Source organism: Thermobia domestica, chromosome 13, assembly GCF_964235325.1.
Source record: "Thermobia domestica chromosome 13, izTheDome1.hap1.1, whole genome shotgun sequence".
NCBI lineage: Eukaryota > Metazoa > Arthropoda > Insecta > Zygentoma > Lepismatidae > Thermobia > Thermobia domestica.
In genome coordinates, this window is record NC_137466.1 from 132721058 (window position 1) to 132741376 (window position 20319).

General features: G+C 32.0%; 1 protein-coding gene across 1 annotated transcript in view; it reads left to right on the forward strand.

Annotated features, from left to right (window-relative positions):
* Positions 1-1700: 1700 nt before the first annotated feature.
* LOC145668517 (uncharacterized) overlaps positions 1701-20319 on the forward strand; it is a 94579-nt gene continuing 75960 nt past the window's right edge. Inside the window, exon 1 of the mRNA XM_081736491.1 lies at positions 1701-1930. Coding sequence (XP_081592617.1) covers positions 1908-1930 — 23 coding nt within the window. The 5' untranslated portion in view covers positions 1701-1907. The remainder of the gene's footprint in view (positions 1931-20319) is intronic.

The following is a 20319-nucleotide window of genomic DNA, read 5'->3' on the forward strand; positions in this document are numbered from 1 at the left end:
AGATTGGACATTCTTTTTAATGAAAGTTATCGTTGAACCAAGACTTTTACTAATGTATAATGGATCAAATTTTCGCGCTGATTTTTGCTCTCTTCAATTATTCAGTGAATCCTCAACTGAAATCAAGATCCTGGATGGAGCTCATTAGGGATGACGCCATTTTTAATTTCTTAAGTGGGGAAGTGAAGGGACACTGATATTTCCGGGAGCAGTGAGGGGGCGGACGATTCCATCGGGGGGCCTGCCCCTTATCCCCTTTAGCTCATATGATTTGAATCCCAGTCAAGCTCTAGGTGTACGTATTACATAGCCTTGCTGAAGGAGACGTTAAACTCTAATCCAAATAATCAATCAATCTATTGAAATCAAACACAGAGGTCACATGTGTCAAAGGCTTATGTTGTAACATACCAAAGAGAAGGATAAAAGGTTTACAGAGCTTACAGCAAGTTAAAACAAAAAAGGGAATATATATATTAGCATATTTCATACTTTGCGCAGATAGTTTCGGTGTAAAACGACATATTTTTAAGATGGAACTAAATTAACTGTAGTCTTGCAAAAGTAATGAACAAGAGATTATTTTCTACGAATGCTGGACTTAGTTCCTGGAATCCAAATTAAGCTGTTTGGTTAACCTTACCCTGAGCGCTGTCCCAATTAAACCTTCATCAGTCAGTCATCCTCAGCGCTGATGAGGAATGATAAATCCCAATCTATCAATCAAATAATAAAATTGTGTACTCTACGACCGTAGCAGCACATTTGGTTAGGCCCTACGTAGGCTAATGGTCGGCTGTTGATCGGTGACTGCAAATATAAAGTTGAAAAACACATTGCTCAACCTAAGGTATTTTAAAGTATATATCAACAATTAACCATCATTTGTCTAACAGCTTCCATCGTAGTTCTAATCACATTCTTTCTCTTTCATATTGGATACACTAACAATTGATTCTGTTGGCAAATATTTGGCAAAGCGGCCAATTAGAACGTAGGACCAACGTTGGCAGTTAGCTAGCCTTCCGTTCCCCACTGTTGGGCCAACTGTCTTTGCAGCTAGAGGGAGGAAGTAATTATAAGTACATTCATCAGTACTCCTGACGTTTTCAAACTTTTTTCTAAATAAAAGAAAATATCGAATTCGACGCTGATTTCCCCATGCTCTTTTAGTACTTTTAATTAATTACATATTTAAACCGATCGAAAATGGTTTGAATATTATTCTAATGAAACTAAGTGATAGCAATTTTATAAGTTAAAAAAATCTTCCATAACTGTTGAATAAGGGGAAAATCTAATGCATTTCCCCTATAACGATGAACAAAATGAAATTGAGAGTAAATATGAAGTAACTGTTAGTATTTTTTTTTTTTTTTTACGAAGCCCGTTAAAAGGAAGCAAAACAGGTTTTAATATGGAAATAAAAATTATACATAAAACATAGTTAATGCTACCGTGAATAACATATTCAAATACCTAACGGATGTACGTACTTTTTTAATATCAAGCAGAAAATTTAATAAATAGTAGGAATCATTAATGATGCGGAATATTAAATTTATTATTACATCTTCATCTTTGATAAGAGTCTTGCGAACAACTGCTCTTACAACACTTAAGCCACGTATACCTTCCAGATCCCAGCGAAAACTCCGATATCTAGGTCAGGAGGGCGCCGTATAAAACCACAGCAGAAAGCGCGCGGACGCTCACACTATCACGGGCCACCGTTCCACACAGGTGAGCCCTATCTCACTTACAACTTCGACTTAAACCAACAATAGTGCTGCCACCAAACCACAGTGAATAGAAACAGAAGTAGGATATTCTATATATATTAATACTTCTTCCAGCGAGTCCTTCTTCATAAGGACAGGACCTCCATCTTCCAGTGTTAGGATTATATGGTCAGCATGTGGAAATTAAGGTATGTATCGAGTGATGCTTCAACAATTGTGTGTGTGTGCTTTTTTCAGTTAAAACATGAAAGAAAAAAATTCTTCGAAACATCAAGGACTTGTATTCAAATCATTGATCACAGTTAACAATGAAGGATTTCTATTTAAAAAGGAGAAAAAAGTTTGGTGCTATGATAAGTGATGCGTGTAACTAGACCATGTGGCGTCAAGTTCTTTGACAGCGAACGGCAAGGAAGTGTCAATTGAAGAAGTCTTTTTTTTTTTTTTTAGAAAAGTGTGTTAGATATTTTTTTAAACGTTTATAATTTGAGTGAGGGTGGGGGTACTTGTACATGGACTATCAATAATGGATGTGAAAGTATACACATTTCTTTCTATCTTCGTGGATTCATCCAGTTATATGTGATGATTGTGCATTCTCAAAACATAACAGGAATCGGACAGAGAAATTCCAATTACAGTCGGCACATTTTGAATCGTCAAGTACCAAGCTCTTTCGCAAAAGCAAAATGTTGTCAATTTATTTTTTTAAGTCTGTGAATATTGTTCTGGTATCTTCTTATGCATTGGTATCCCATATTACCATTTCATAATTTACACTTTCCAATATTGTTTGTTCATGTGAAAAAAAATACATATTACTTCGTCTTCCGCGTACCGTATTAAGACATAAGGAAGTGTAACAATTTCTGGGAATAATAAAGAAAGAATCATATGAGAAAAATGAAAGAAACATGCAGTTGTGTCCTATCAAAAAATGCTTCCGGTAACTTTGTTTATCAAGGGATTCAAGATTGACTTATGAGAAAACTTCTCACAAGTAAACCTTACGTTTGGGTGAATCGAGTTGCTGACTGAGACACATATGAGAAAGTAGTACTAAATGTGGTCAGTATTTCAGTGAAGTTATAGGTGCGAAGCTCCAGGGGTTTAGGAGATACAGCTACCAGAACATCACATGGAAGTACAGAATAGTCTGCATACAGTTGGAGGTAAAAGCCCTGTAAGACCTCTTGTAATGACAAAAGGTGAATAACAAATATATGGGTACATATTAGGACTAGGGGGAAGTCATATAGTAAGGGTATACTTGACGGCGGCCATCTTGAAATCCGCCATTTTGAATTAAGGTTAAGTTTTTAAAATAGGAGTAGGGTCATGTGATACATGATTTAAGGCGCAAATTTAATCAGAAGAACAATGGTGACATTAATTTTGATTTACGCGCAATTGGTAAAAAGTTACAGGGAAATTAAATATTGTTGCAGCATATGTATTATTCCTTTACCCTACCTTGTAAATTTTGTGTTAATGATAATAATTAAATAAAAAGCAGGTGGGTAAATATTAGGTCTATGGCAAGAGTTGCCTTTATGGCGGCCATGTTCAAATCCGCCATTTTGAATCAGACAAAAGTTTTAAACATAACACATAACATTGACACCTTATTAATAGCAAATTTTACCATAAATCCAACTGTATAACGCCACCATTGTATTTCTGATTAACTTCTAGCCCGAAGTCATCTATTGCATTACTCTATTCCCATTTAATTTTGTGCTGGTTAATGATAAAGCAAAAATGGTTATACCGTTGGATTTATGGTAAAAATTTGCTATTAATATGGTGTCACTGTTATGCGTTTTGTTTAAAACTTTTGTCTGATTCAAAGTGGCGGATTTTAACATGGCCGCCATCAAGGCAACTCTTACCATAGACCTAATATTTATCCACCTGCTTTTTATTTAATTATTATCATTAACACAAAATTTACAAGGTGGGGTAAAGCTGCTGCAACAATAATTAATTCCCCAGTAACTTTTTACCAATTGCGCGTAAATCAAAATTAACGTCACCATTGTTCTTCTGATTAAATTTGCGCCTTAAATCATGTATCACATGACCCTACTCCTATTTTAAAAACTTAACCTTAATTCAAAATGGCGGATTTCAAGATGGCCGCCGTCAGGTATACCCTTACTATATGACTTCCACCTAGTCCTAATATGTACCCATATATTTGTTATTCACCTTTTGTCATTACAAGAGGTCTTACAGGGCTTTTACCTCCAACTGTATGCAGACTATTCTGTACTTCCATGTGATGTTCTGGTAGCTGTATCTCCTAAACCCCTGGAGCTTCGCACCTATAACTTCACTGAAATACTGACCACATTTAGTACTACTTTCTCATATGTGTCTCAGTCAGCAACTCGATTCACCCAAACGTAAGGTTTACTTGTCAGTAATCTTCTTATAGATTTATCTCATTTACACTCCATCATTCTTATGTCTGAAAAAGAAAACATATCATATAAGACAACCAAAAAAATTATTCGAACTGTTCAGTTTCTAAGTATTGAGCTTTTGAGGTATATTCTCAAAGTTTGTAATATTTCACAAACTACAAAGTATATTTAAGAACTGGCAAAAAGTTCTGCTTGAAGTACTTCTTGTATTATTTCCTAAATTTTAGCACATTTTATTCTGTTTTTGTTTGACGTTTAAAATCATTAGCTAGGTGCTCCCGCCAGATATCGAACTCATATTCACGAACATGAAAACATTTGTTTACGACTAGCCTATTTAGAAATCTATATGCACGTGGTTGGGAATATTTTATTGTCATTGAAAATTATAGATCACAGTGACGTTTTAAAATTCAAAGGAAAATTTAGTGTAATTTGGAGATTCTTTTTTTTTTTCAAAAATAGTAAACATTGTCTTAAGAAAAAGTCTAAACACTCCCATTTAGTAAAATAAAATTTAAAGAAGCAAAAAAAAATATATGACACCAATTACATATTAATCATATAGATCTCTAAAAAATTATACCAATCCCAATATATGATTTTTTGTCATTAAATTTGTATTCGCTACTTACGATTCCAAGATAATTCGTTTTTTTTTTATCAAAGATAACTGGAGCAAATTGAGGTATTGATAACGTATCTTAAGTATAGCATGTTATAAAGAATATGCGCTTTTCTGGTGACCCTATAATTAATACGGACTTTTAAAAGATGGTTGTAAAGCAATATGATGCTAGTTTTAAAAATCCATCCCTATCTTAGTATTTTCTTTTTCGTGGATTTGTGGTAATCCGTGGTAAATTAAAGCAGTAACGATACACTAATCTATAAAAGTAGCATAATTCCAAGATACATTTCGTTTTCTTATATTTAACTAAAAGAAGTGCTTCTCATCACAACTTTCTTACAGAAAATATTGTTGATTCTGTTTAAAGTAGTTTTTTAAAAATTATACTGACAATTTTTATTAAAATATTGATAATAAAATTGTTTAATTTTTTGTACTACATTATATTATTATTCGATTTGAAATTAAAAATAGAGATACTATCAAACCTAGGGTCATGTCATACACGATTGGCTCTTAATTTGAGCTAAAGAAGCAACAATGAGGAAATAATTTGTGAAAAAGCACAAACTTTGTTGCACGTTACCTCCATATGTCAAGTCATGTGGGGTTCAATTCCTGCCCAAGATATTTATTATTACTAAAGTTTACTAGGTTATTTTTCCTTATACTAGAAACATATAGGGATAATACGTGATGTTTAACATGCAGGTGTCTTTCTGTAGAATATTAGTCACTCACAAGATTGCGACAACCTGTGCTAAACTGGTATATAATTTTTTTCTATGAATATATATTTCTATACACAGAGAAACATAAGTAAGCATAGCATGTGACTTACTGGTAGAACGCTAATCACTGACGTGAATGTCTGATTTGATTTCAGACTACAAAAGCTAATGATGGACCATATCGTATCCGTGAATTTTCTCGAGGTAAACCTGTTTCCTTCCTCATCTTCATTTCACCAATTTTTGCGTATTAATTTACTTTTATCTTTCATCTTTAGCCTAAAGAGCATAAGCGTACAATATTAAAGATATCATTTCATTTCATTTACAAAGCAATCAATTTTCTTAGACTCAGAAGTAAAGTAAATGAATCTATTTAAAAGGATAGTAACATTTCAGAACAAAGTATAATGATTCTAAAATCTCATCCTTCTTGAGTTGTCCATGGCTTCGTGGTACAGTGCTCATCTTTTATGGTAAAGTCTAGTGTTTAACACCGACACGTGGTTCCATCGTTTCCTTTTACTCTATGGACTTCACCATATGGATACCTTAAGAGGGGACATTATGGAAGCACATCTTTAAAATTTTGCCCGGAGGAGGGGAGAAAAACTTTAGTTGCAATACTTCAATCAATTAAAATGTATATAAAAATGTCTAATTTTTGAAATAACAACATATATTATAAAAGAATATCCAGAAGTCAGAGGTTTATTGTAGTTCAGAGACATTGAATATAAGTGGATGCTAAACATGTCAGAAACACCTAGGGGTGCGTCACAAGACATGGGAAGGTAGACAGCCATGGACTATCATTTATTTACTTCTCCTTTAGCCTCAGAGTACAACTATGGAACCTTTTAAAATGTATTTTTTTAAAAAGATTCGTCAGTTCAGGTATAATACCATGCAATACATTAATTAAAGCGTTAGAAGAGCTTGTGTGATCTTTCTATATGGAAAATGTTCAGAAAAAAACAGATGCAATGCACGATTCACTACATTCGTGTAGTATTTTCTCCTAGCAGTTATATATTACATTGCTTTATGTCTACACCAGGTTTTCTCAACCTATTTCAAATCAGGACCCTAGGCGTCCTACCCCCAGGTTAAGACCATGAGTCTACCCAATCACGTTTTCAGTTTATTGACTAACATTCCTATTTAAACAGATATCTGTCCGGTTTTTATTTTGCTTAATGTAAATGAAAATAAATATGAACTCTTATTTCAAAATAAATTTGAGATATTTGACAATAGAAAAGATTGTTGATTTGATTGATTGATTTTTAGTTTAGCGTCCCTTTTCCGCAGCTAGACTATATGAAACATGGAATCCGAACCATATGAGCTCCCGTCGGGGATCTAACTTGAGTCTCCCACTCCAAAGGCTCGATTATCACCATAGCACATCCTATGCTCTTCCTCTCCTCCCTGAATATATCAAATAACCTACAATCATCTAACTATAAATATTTCTAGTATTATAAACAATCGTTTCGTATTTATTTTTTCTAGACTACTAGCTGAACCTGGGATCTCTACACATCGATCATTTACATATGAGCATGAATCTCCTTGTCACTCCTCACAACATCTGTACATATCCCTTTATAGACACAAATGAAAGAAGTCTTGATAAAAATCGGCAAGGGTTACCATAAAGGGGAGTTTTTTTAGATTATTTTTTTCAATATCTCGTACCGTTTGCAAGATTTGAGCCTACATCCGATTGGAGTTTTTAATTCATGTATGATCAGTATTTTCTTTCTTCTTGCATGCAGTATGTAATAAGCAAATACATTACACATACAATTAATTATAATGTCAGTGATATATGGTGTTCATTGGCCCAAAATACTCCAAATAATAAAGATTCATTTTAGGCTGGAGAAATGGTTATATTCGTTTTTCACTATCATTTGGGCATAAAACAAACACTAGGGAAATATACTACTCCTGCATACAATTATGTGGTGTTGGAATCTCTTACTAGTGGGATATGATGCTTTTCTTTTTTTAAAATTTCAACACTTCCAGTGTATCCCTAACAACTGTAATAAAGAAATAATGGCCATGTTTCTTAAACATTCAATTAGAACTGGACAATCTAAACAAAATTTGGAATCGAGCAGCAAAAACGACACGTTCCTAGCACTTCTGATTTTCGAGACCTCGTTGTTGAAAGGATTGGAGACAAACATACAAACTTTTCTTTGGAGACAAACATATAAACCTAGCATTCTTAATATATAGATTTTTCAATATCAAAATTACTTCAACTCATACGAAAACTGTTAAAAGTCATATTTCACTAAGTTTAATGTAACTTGCTGAAAAATGTTTATTGCAGACTTTCCCAATTCAAAAAAAAATATATATATATTATTTTCCTAATCGATTTGTTTTGTCAAATTTTCGTGAATGAAATAAATCGTTTCCTACAAAATAGACATATATTACATAATTGTTTCGTAATGTAGCGCACTTGTAAACACAAGATCTTCAGAGACGATAAATAGAAAAGAAAAACTGCTTGTGAAACGTTGCACAAGGAAATCTAACGGAGAATCATAGAAATCGAAAGTGGTAACGGTGCTTCGCGATACGGTGACACACACACACAGTTAGAGTGAATCAGTGTTACGATCTTTCAGTCTAACATATAGATTGCTTTAAAGTTTTTTTTTTTTTTTTTTACTAAAGATATCACTTTGTACAGTGCAACCTTTGCTATTATTTCTCAGACATTTTAATGAAACTATTATTACACCCTTTAACACACCTCAATTAAATTTAATATTATTATTAACCATATACGATGTTTTATTGATCTTTGTATTTCAAACATTAATGGGAATGTATCTATAGAAACCCACAGTGACCAAAAGAATGATGATGGAAATTGCTTTGATTAGCGTCTAGTTAAGACACCTGAAGAGTAGAATGTTCAGTTGCACTCATTCAACCATAACCAATAACTTATCCACAAATAACGCCCTTCGGTCTTTTTTTGTTAATTAATATCCTGACCATGATGGTCACAGAAGAAAATGTATACTTGCTCCCATATATATTTATACTTACAGTGACAAGTTGAATTGATGGTCGTGGTCAATTGAATGAGAGAAAGCCCTTTTCCGTTGCGCTCACGTCATTTGTCAAATCAACGCATGGTTTCCTCTATCTTTCTCCTCCTCTGATCGTCAAGAATTTCAGAAAAAAAAAATCGGAGAGACTGAGATCCACGTACAGACTATCGCCAATTCTTGGGATAGATTGCTTCGTTGTTCTTTTTCTTATGTTGTATCTGTCCATTTTTCTCTTTGGAAAACAGTGGCGGATTGCAGTTAGTAAACAATTATATTTTCTAGTTGATGTCTGGCAACAGTTCTTTCCTAAAGTCTTAAGTAGGTAAAAATGTGGGAGGAGTACAAAATTTGATTTGCAAGAGGAAAAAAGAAAGAATTAGTGAAATTAACATGTGAGAGGAAACATGGAATACCCCGAGTAAACCTACGGGCACGGTTTGGTTTACTACAAAACTCACATGATCTGGAATCAAACAGGGATCTCTCGCACCAGAATTGAACACTTTACCACTGAGCCATTAATATTCCCTGTTATTTAGGCTTACATATGATTTCCAATATATTAAACAACTAACTAACTTTATAAGATTTAAGACTCATTGTAAAAAGATCAAAACCATGGCAACAGATGTTACACTGTAGCAGTCCAGAGTTGTTATTAGTTTCTAGGTTTTAGATTTAGATTTATAATTTTCCTTTTATCTTCTTCTTGGTCTATCAAAAATATATTTCGTAAAGATTTTTCTCACTAGAACTCTACAGCACCCACGCATTTTTTGTAGTAATATGGTAAAAAGTAGTACGTCATTTCTTCCAAAAATTTGCATTCTATTATAAAGCTTCCTAAGCAGAAAAAATAATAGCAAAGGAAGCTCTACAAATAAAAATTTCTTTTAGATTTATTTAAACAAATTACATGTAGTTCGGAATAGAATTGTAGTCTGTTCATTAATCTAAACTTTTCAATGCATACAGAAATTTTAAAAACTAGGTATTTACAAAGATGAACATATCACATTTGCCATGTATGTAATCAATATGAACATTTAAGCGACTCGATCAACTTACATGGAGTTATGCATTAAATAACAAAAATATGCAACTACTACTTGAAAATATCTATTAGAAATCACAATATATGTATATATTCGCTTTTATAATCCATATTGACACAAGGCACATTTGACGTAAACTGTATATTTCTCCAGATGTTCTAGATATTCAGTAATTTTTGTTTGTATGTTTTGACTAGCAATTTCAAGCAAGTGCTTATCAACATCATCCTAAACCTTCAAATTTTAGACCTCATTGAATAAACGTTTATAAAATAATAATAAATACTTAGAGATCTCAATTTAGCTTAGTATCATGTATGGTTAGACACACTAGCAGAGAGAAAAATCAAATCTGTTCTACTTCTAATTGAAATGATTTTGTTCTCCAACCGCCCTTACTATTCTAGTTGTCAGTGTATTGTCCTAAAACTAGCATAAGTAAATAGGAGCGCTAAGCCAATAGAGTTGAGACACGATCGCCAGTTCTTTTATACTCCAATTCAAAAGGACGTATGGAAAAAAAACAAGAAAACTGGTATAAAGGGATATTTTCTTTTAGTAACATCTGAGCTATATTACCTATAATTTCGGATATAAAGAAGGAAGAACCACACATTAGTGTTTTCTCTTGTGACGTGGGTAGTGCGATAGACATGGATTTTGAAGTTCGATGACAATGTTGTTACTGATAGCTGAGACTAATGTTGTAATGAGATTGTTGCTTCTAACAATTAATTGGATGATCTTAAACAAACCTAAGCATCACCATAAACATTCATCTATCGCTAGCAGGTTCTCTAACCGCAAATTTAGAACGCTAACATCTTCGTTCTATCACAAGTATTTACGATCTTTACTATCGAACTAATTGCAATCTTGCACTTGCAATCTTCTTGTTCTCCTCAATACTACTACTACTACTACTACTACTACTACTAATAATAATAATAATAATAATAATAATAATAATAATAATAATAATAATAATAATAATAAATCTATTCATCTTGACGCAAAAGTTATCGCTTACTTTGAAAATTAAACTAATAAACATCTACATAATTTCTACCGTTAACATTCCCGGCGAAAACTTATGTGGTTTGGATCCAATGTTAAGCTCTAGGTCCATGTCTCATATAGCCTCGCTGCTGAAAAGGACGCTAAACTCTAATCCATCCATCTACCACTAACAGCTTTTACACACTTCAAAAGCATTTAATGTGGACATGAAGACCAGTATTTCTTTTTTTTTTTTTTTAAAAGTTCCTTGCAGTCGAAAAAGTGTGTATGATCTGAATGAGTTTGATTCACGTTGAAGATAGAATTTTCGGTGTTTACTCAGCCCCATGTGCCGATTGGGGATTTCAATTAAGTAATACCGAAAAATACTTCAGTCTTGAAAACCAAAAATAGTGAGGTTGGGAGCCAACGTGATGGCTATGTATGACTGTGGTAAAAAACTATCACCTAGAGTTGTTAAAGTTAGTCAAATAGTTATTCATCATCATCATAGGTATTTCACCATTATTGGCAGGTCCCTTGCTGCAACTGAGAACTTTCTATTGTCCACGGTCTTCCACTAATCTCTTTGTCTTCACGTATGATTTCCCTCTTTTGATATCGTCCATTAATTGTAGTCTCCTTCGCCCCCTCCCTCCCTTTCCTGCCACCATACCCTCTAGGATGTCCCTCATGATACAGTTCCTTCTCAGTTTCTCTTTCTCTTTTCAATAATATCTAAAATTGTTTTTTTTTTCACACCATTTCTAATACCGTCTCATTCGTTTTCCGTTCGACCGAACTAATTCTCTCCATCCTTCTCCACACCCACATTTCGAAAGATTCCAGTCGCTTTTCATCGCTTTTGCGTATTGTATATTTTTCTGACCCATATAGTTATTCAAATATTCATTATTGGCATATATTATGTTGTTATTCGAGTATCCGAATATTTGTTTTCAATATTCGAACGACTATTGGGATACTAAATCGTTATTCGAGTAATTAATCATTTTCCAAATAACGAATCGTTATCCAAATAATTATTCGAATAATTAATTTTACTCTAATAACGATTATTCAAATAGTCGTTATTCGAATAACGATTTTTATTAGAATATTCGAGGAATTCATTAATCGAATATTTGAGAAATACATTATTTGAATATTCGAGTATGGTACTGGTGAAATCTAGCCGCCTTTATGTCTAAATATAAAATTACTTCAGTAAAATGTTATGCATGGCTACATAGTGATATCTATAATGAACGCCATTTCTAAGCTAACATGCAATCATAATGTACCGACTACTTATATAACAAATTCTCAGTAAATAGTTACGTTGTCGCTTACTGTTTTTTTTTTCTAAATAAGAGTTCATGTTCTTATTACTCTGCGAGCTAACATAACACTGATGAGCTCTTCTTTTCATTTTATTTTGCATAAAATGTAGTAGAGTGATTACCATTAGCACACTTAGCTTTCTATAAAGAAGAGAGATTACTGGATTTTGTTTTCTTATTTATTTTGAATAACATACGTGGTTTGCGGATAAATAATTCATGCCATTACATAATAGTAGATACTTAATTTTAACTGTCAGTATTTCCAATAATTCCATACTGCTCCTTATATGGTTTTTCAAGTAGTTCAGGCATTAAAAAAAGAACACATCTCTGATTTCGGCAAAATTCAGCTACGCATACGTAGGACGTATTTAGACGTTCTGTGTCTCGGAACATGCCATCTCCATTTGAAATATTAATCCTACGATGGAATCCCGAGCAGCAATCTGGTCCGAAATTCGATCTCTGGTTAGAATGTAAAGTTAAATTGTAGTCACATCTCACGTAACCTCGGTGCTGAAGTAATATAGCCCGGTAACAATGACTTAATCGGTGGGACAATTAGAATTATAGCTAAAAAAAAAATATGGTGTAACAAAGTGTCATACACCCAAATGAGCAAAGCAATAGCTAGAAATGATTCATTCTCGATCAACTGTTGTAAATATATCAATAGAACGTTGTGCTAGTTTGTAACTTCCAGTTCATTCCAGTGCGTATAAATTCTAAAGTTCTTCCACTGGAAATCGAACCAGGGACCTTGTGCGTCAAATGCGCACGCGATAGCCACTAGATTAGTGGAGGATGGTATAGTACAGTTCAGCATTTTGGCTTTAAAGAAAAATATTAAAGTAACCAGGACATCCATTTTTTTGTTTCAATTGTGGATAGTATTCCAGAGCTTAAAAAATAAGGTCCAAATAAATACATAAAATTAAATTAGATTTTTAAAAATAAGAATACATTTAAACCAAGAAGTATCCCACAAAAATTTTGAAAAATTTTACAAATCTGTGACATCAATATCCAATCTGTGGTATCAGTATATATACTACAGTTTATATCAATTCATCAGATTGGAGCACCTAAAAAAAGGAGGCACAATCTTAGGATTAGCGTAATAATTCTTTTATATGATGACAGTTGGCTCTTTTAATTGCATATCTAGTGTCTGACACCGCTGAAATAAAAACTTATATTAGTCTAAATGAAAGGGAAATTGAAAAGGTTGGTAATAAATCGAAAGAGTTTCACTTTTTTTTTATATGTAGTCAAAGATCCCGTTATGCTTTTTCCTCTCCCTTCCTTGCTCACTCCTTAGCATTGAGTGTCCTTAGTCATTTCACTTTCCCGTTGTTCCATCATTCAACTCAATGTATGCTACGTCATGTTACGTCACTTTGTTATGGCGGCAAAACAGTTTACCTTCACACTCCCGTTATAATTTTGTACTTGTGAATTCACCGTTGAAAACCACACAATAACAACATATGTCAAATTATATAGAATATTTGTCCACTGGATAAGGACAAGTCAAATTTTTTTTTTCTCTTTTATGTAAGGCTATACCTTTTATACTCCTATCTTGAAAATTGTACTATTAATATTAAGTCAACTTTAGAAGTTTAATTTTACAAAACAGTTAATCACAGATTATAACAATAAATCAAAATCATTATTAGACAATGGCAATTCAAAATTAGTATTTTCCTTAATTGTGTTGAACACTCGCGCCATCTTTGATTTTAAGCTCATTGATTTATATGAAGAATTATTTTTCTATTTTCTTTAAAATAAACTGGCACTTAAATAATTTAATTTTAGTGATTTCTTCTTCAAAACTATTTAGATGTCCCTCTCTTAGTGAAAATTAAATTTCATTACATATAATTCTAATAGTTAATAATCATATCTAAGTTATTAAATTTACATGAAATGAAAATTAATTTTGAAAAAAAGTAAGGTAAATTTCACTACATTCGAACAAGAAATTAGTAAAATTACATCATCATTATTTTAGAATTTCAAAGAAAAAGAAAAATAATCCCATATAAACCAATAGGCTAAAAATCAAGATAGCGTTGGTACTCGACAATGTTAAGATCAATTTAATTTTATATATATATATATATATATATATATATATATATATATATATATATATATATATATATATATATATATATATATATATAAACAATGTTTATAAAGAAAAGAGAAAATATCTCTGAACTGGAGCTTACCACTGTCAACAAAAATAGTTTCTAACTTGAAATAAAAAAGGCTAACATTCGACATTATTTGTATACCGTAAAATGTTCCATTAAGTACGTTTCCCATTATTTCTTAGCTCATTGATTTTTTTTTTTACAAATAAATATATTAATTTTTTCTTTATGTCTAATTAATATATTCCTTGCTTTGACGGAATGCATTTCCGTTATAGATAAATTTAATAATATAACTAAAACTAATTAACTCTATTTCCTATGGAACCCGGAGGTTCAATGGCGCGTTCACAAAAGCTTCCCATTGACTTTTATCGTTAGCCAACTTCGGATCCAATTTCTACTTTATATTCCTATTTCTGCGAGATCCGTCTTAATATTGTCCTCATATCTCTGTCTAGGCCTTCCTAATGGTCGTTTTCCGGTTGGTCTTTCAGTCAAGACTTTGAAACCGTTTCTACTTTCTTCCATCCTAGCTACATGACCTGCCCACCTAACCCTCCTAGACTTGATGTCCCTAACAATGTTTGGTGAACCATATAAATTATGTAGTTTCTCGTTATGAAATTTCCACCATTCCCCTTTCTCGTTCCTTTTGGGTCCGAATATTCGTCTCAGTATCTTGTTCTCAAGTATTTCCAGTCTACGTTCTTCCCTTGAAGTAAGTGACTATGTTTAGAACCATACAGAACAGGAGTGATTACCGTTTTATATCATTTGAGATTATTCGAATTAAACTCGATTATAAAATTAGTTACCAGACAACTTAATTTTCACAAAGCAAAAGGGAGTATTTAAACAGATTATTTTAAAGAAGAAATCAGTGAAATGACAACATTAAAATTACAAGTAATTTCAAAGACAAAAGAAGAAGAGATAATCTGCTTCCATGTTCCATTAAGTACGTTGAAAGCCAAGTATAAGCTTCCAGAGAAGGATTGCCAGTTATTTAGATTTATTTTTTTAAAAACTGTCTATGAGATTCCATCTTCGAGATGTAATATTACAGCTTATTCACATTAAAGGCACTTTTGTGAAAATAAATTTATGCGTGGGTTTGCTTTACTTCACAAAGCAAATCTGGAAAGTTACAATTATATAATTACATCTTTTATAACCTTTAAATATAATTTAAACCATCTAATATTCACTATAATGTTTTCAAAAATATTTTCGTTTTAGGTTTTATAAACAAAAGCATTTTGAATTTCTGAAGTTATCTATTTAAATTAAGGAACTCATAATTATACTCTTTAAGTATCTAGTTGTTTCACCCAATTTACCTTTCTCGCTGTACGACCTTGGCTCAGCCAAGTATAAGCTTCCAGAGAAGGATTGCCAGTCATTTTTTCCTCTCTTTCCTTTTGGAAAATGAAGTAAATAGCGGTTTATTTTAGGCGATGTTTATTACTATACTTTTGTTGTGATGACTGGATATTATATGTCATGCGCAGGGAAGATCTGTTTCTTCAGTTCAGCACCACTCTTTGGTTCTTCCTCTTTTTCTGTTCTACTATTCTAACTAAATCTACTGTTTGTGATAGATCAACATAGTTTTTCAAGCCATTCTTTTGGTTTTCGTAAATATTCTTCTTTCATCAAATTACTTCACGATTATTTACTTTAATTAAACATTAGTCTCCATTTAGCTTAAAGAAAAGCGTAATAGTGGGACTTAGTTTCATTTTTATTATCTGAAATATTACTTTATACTATCCGCGGCTTGATTAAAATTATTGAAATTACTTTACAGTTAATAAGAGGATTCCGCCAAGGTTTAAGAAACTGTTTATACGATAGATGACAGATTAATATCATTGTAGTTATTGTGATGTTATTATTTCAATTAATTATTATTTCCGTTGATTATTATTATTATTAACTTTATAGTTACTGCAGCAGAGTAGTGTGATATATACTACTCAAGATTTTTTATAGGGCACTTGATGCGAATATGAGCTTATCGATATTTATTAAAGATATAAAAGAAAAGAAATATATCAAGAGTTTCGCAGAAAGGCATAAAGTACGAAATTTAACCAAAAGAAAGTATTTTCTGGTGGAGTTCTCACTCAAAATATGCATTGACAGTAGATATCAACCTACCAAGTAATTGATTTCTGGCTATTTTAGCGTAATTTTCATCTTTAAGTAAAAGCATTTCCTGCAGAAGTTTCCTTTGCATATCTTCATCCTTCATTTTTTCTTTTTTTGCAATGTTTGTATTGATTTAAATATTAATACAATCTTGGAATCTATTTATAATGCTTCCCTCAGCATAACTTTTAACTGTCACTTCAAATTTGATTTTTTAAAACCTGTTTACTTGATTTATTGGTAGAAAACACAAAAGCTGTTATTTTAATGTATTTTCTTCTTCTAATAAAGTCTTCTGCTTCGAAAGATTCTACAGAAAAAAAAGAAATGTTATTCTGTAAGCTGAAAAAGAACGAAGATTGTATATTACAATAAACGATAGGGAAAGTGGAGAAAAGTATCCGAAGGAACATCCTGAGTAATTAATTTTCCTCTTACTTCAGGAAGGAATTTTTGCACTGTTGCCAACTAAACACTGGCAAATAAAAATAAATAAATAAATAAATAAAACGTTAAAAATTCCACAATTTATTGTTTATAATTTGCTTACAAGAAAGCACGATTTAATGTCCAACTTCTTGGAAATACAGCAGTTTAAAATTCAGACTTTGTGATATGATCCGAGTTATTTAGATTTATTTTTTTAAAAACTGTCTATGAGATTGCATCTTCGAGATGTAATATTACAGCTTATACACATTAAAGGCACTTTTGTGAAAATAAATTTATGCGTGGGTTTGCTTTACTTCACAAAGCAAATCTGGAAAGTTACAATTATATAATTACATCTTTTATAACCTTTAAATATAATTTAAACCATCTAATATTCACTATAATGTTTTCAAAAATATTTTCGTTTTAGGTTTTATAAACAAAAGCATTTTGAATTTCAGAAGTTATCTATTTAAATTAAGGAATTCATAATTATACTCTTTAAGTATCTAGTTGTTTCACCCAACTTTGTCCTGCTGTTAATTACATAGATTCTTAATTGAATGCCCTAATAGTTTGCATTTAACAAGTTTTATTTTTAGTTTTCCTATCAATCAATCCCAAGCCCTATTCCATAGTTATGCGATTACTCAAAATTTCCATTGTACGTACAAGGTTTGCTTCTAGCAGACTTAAATCCGATTTAAACCATTCGTTGAGCAAAACAATACGTTTATTGTGTATATATATATATATATATATATATATATATATATATATATATATATATATATATATATATATATATATATATATATATATAGTAACGTGTAACAGTTTCGCCAACTATCCACTTTGGCTTCATCAAACTAGATAGTGTCTGATGAAGCCAAAGTGGATAGTTGGCGATGTTACACGTTAATATATATATATACACAATAAACGTATTGTTTTGCTCAGCAAGTATTTAAATTAGATCAAAGACTTTGTTATACGGGCAAGAGATAATGCAGTTAGCGACATCTATTAGCGCAACTGTTTATTATTAGAATTAGAGTGGCAGACAGACTAATTTTCTACTTATAATTAGGAAAGTAGATGAACTTATGTAATAAAAGTATAGATGAGACCAACATTTATATAGAGGCTGCTTTTGAGACTGCTAAATTTCCTTTATGACTTAAGATACAGTATTTACAGATGTTATAAACCAGAGTCATCAGTACTTCCGAGATGTTCCCTTACAAAATGAAATTACAATCATCTTCAATTTTGCCATAATACGTAAAAAAGAAAAGTGATTGCAAGATTGAGGATATTTCTATAAGTTCAACCCCTGACCGGTTGAAAATTTTCGTAAATTCTACCATAGCTAATCTTTACTTCCACTTTTCACACAAGGCCGTATTACGTAGCCATATCCGCCATTGGTGTCAATATGTCTTAAATAATTCTTCAAAATAATGAATCATAAAAAGGATATTTGCTAATATTAGTAGAACGATGCAAAGGTAGGTCGCCATAATGCTGCAGGGCAGTGAGTTCATTTGTTACTTTGAACAAGAATGACACTTAACTTATCATTTACTTCATGATTAAACGTATAGAAAGGAACAATAAGGGAAAACCAACAGAAATTGTCTAATGAACTAACACTTTTTTTTCTTCTTTCCAAACGAAGAAAGTGAACAAAAACCGGTTACAGTTTCACCTTTTGCAGGTACCTTTCTCGCTGTACGACCTTGGCTCAGCCAAGTATAAGCTTCCAGAGAAGGATTGCCAGTCATTTTTTTCTCTCTTTCCTTTTGGAAAATGAAGTAAATAGCGGCTTATTTTAGACGATGTTTATTACTATACTTTTGTTGTGATGACTGGATGTTATATTCTTTGCTTCCTGTTTTGTTCTTGACTAACAAATTAATTTTCGCACTATTTTTACACATAACGTGTTTATAGCCTAATAATATTGTTGGTATATATATTTATCAAGTAGACACGATTATATAATCTCGAAGAAAATATCGAACACATTTTTTATTTATTTTAAATATTAAATAAACATTAATAATACTGAAATTTTATTACTATTTTTCGGTATGTGTGGGATTTATACTGTAATCTAAACAATGTTTTACCAAAAGAGAGATTACCGAGTTCTAACCCCCTTTCCGTAAGACATTAGGAGAAAATATCTGGTGAGTTAATGGTAAAGAGTTCATTTGGTGCAAGAAATCCTTGGTTCGATTCCCAACTACTTGAGTTTGTGGCGGACAACATCGTTTCTTTGTATTTCCTCCATATTCTCATTCTACCTACTTTAGCCTAAAGAACATAACGTGCGACATAAAATTAGAAATTTCATTTCATTTCACTAAGCTCATACAACATTACTAACTAACATAACAAGAACAAATACATAAGAATAATAACATATTTTTACAGAATGACAGCGAATAGTTTCTACATTAAAAGCTAATAGTTTCTGCGTTTCCCAACTTCAGTCGGTTTAGTCGGTTTGCAAGGGTAGTTTTCAATAAGTTTTATACTATAGTTTCGATGTAAGTTTTAGAAAGTGACATTGCGATTGTTGAATATCGTTCTTTAATTTTTTGAATATATACAGTACGTTTCAAACAGACATTAGATTAATTAAAATATGTTTAAATGAATCCCAAAGTAAAGTCCGGGTAGGAAAATTTTTGTCCACGAGCTTTCATGTCGAGAATGGCCTAAAACAAGGAGATGCGTTGTCGCCATTATTATTCAACTTTATCCTGGAGTACGCTATAAGGAAAACCAAAAATATCAACCAGGACCTAAAGTTGAATGGTATGCACCAGGTTATGGCATATGCTGATGATGTAAATTTAGTAGGGGATGACAGGAGAACAATAGAAAGAAATGCAGAGGTCTTATTAAACGCTTACAGGGAGGCTATAGAGACATACTGCTTAACATGTTTATAGAATGCAAGCCATGTGAACTCTTACCAGGTATCGAAGCTGCGTCATTGTCACTAAAATACTATTATTACAAGAAAATATTATTATTGTCATTATACCGTCCTAGCAATTTCTGTTCTGCTATCAGAGGCTTAAATATTCATTTACTTACAAAATGCTTTTTAGAATAATTGTAGTAAATATTTATAATAAGTTTTTCAATTTTAATATTTCATTGTTTAATATGTCTAGTATACTATATGATATATAAATACTAGACGTAATATAAATATTTGCTTTTTCTCTTTAAAGTTCTAAGAAAATAATTAGTTCGTTTGTTAATCAAACGACTAATACACTCGACACATACATTCGTGCATACGACTAATATACAACTAACACATTCGACACATTTAAGATGTGTAGGACAAGTCACTCTCTTAAGAAATAGGCGCTCAGGGAAATAAATCTTTGAGTACATTAAGAAAAAGAGGTGAGGTAATATAGGGAGTTAAATACCAATCCAGACTCGATTAAGTCGACAAATCATGGGATCCAATGGCGAGATTTTGTTTCTGTGACGATGAACATTCGA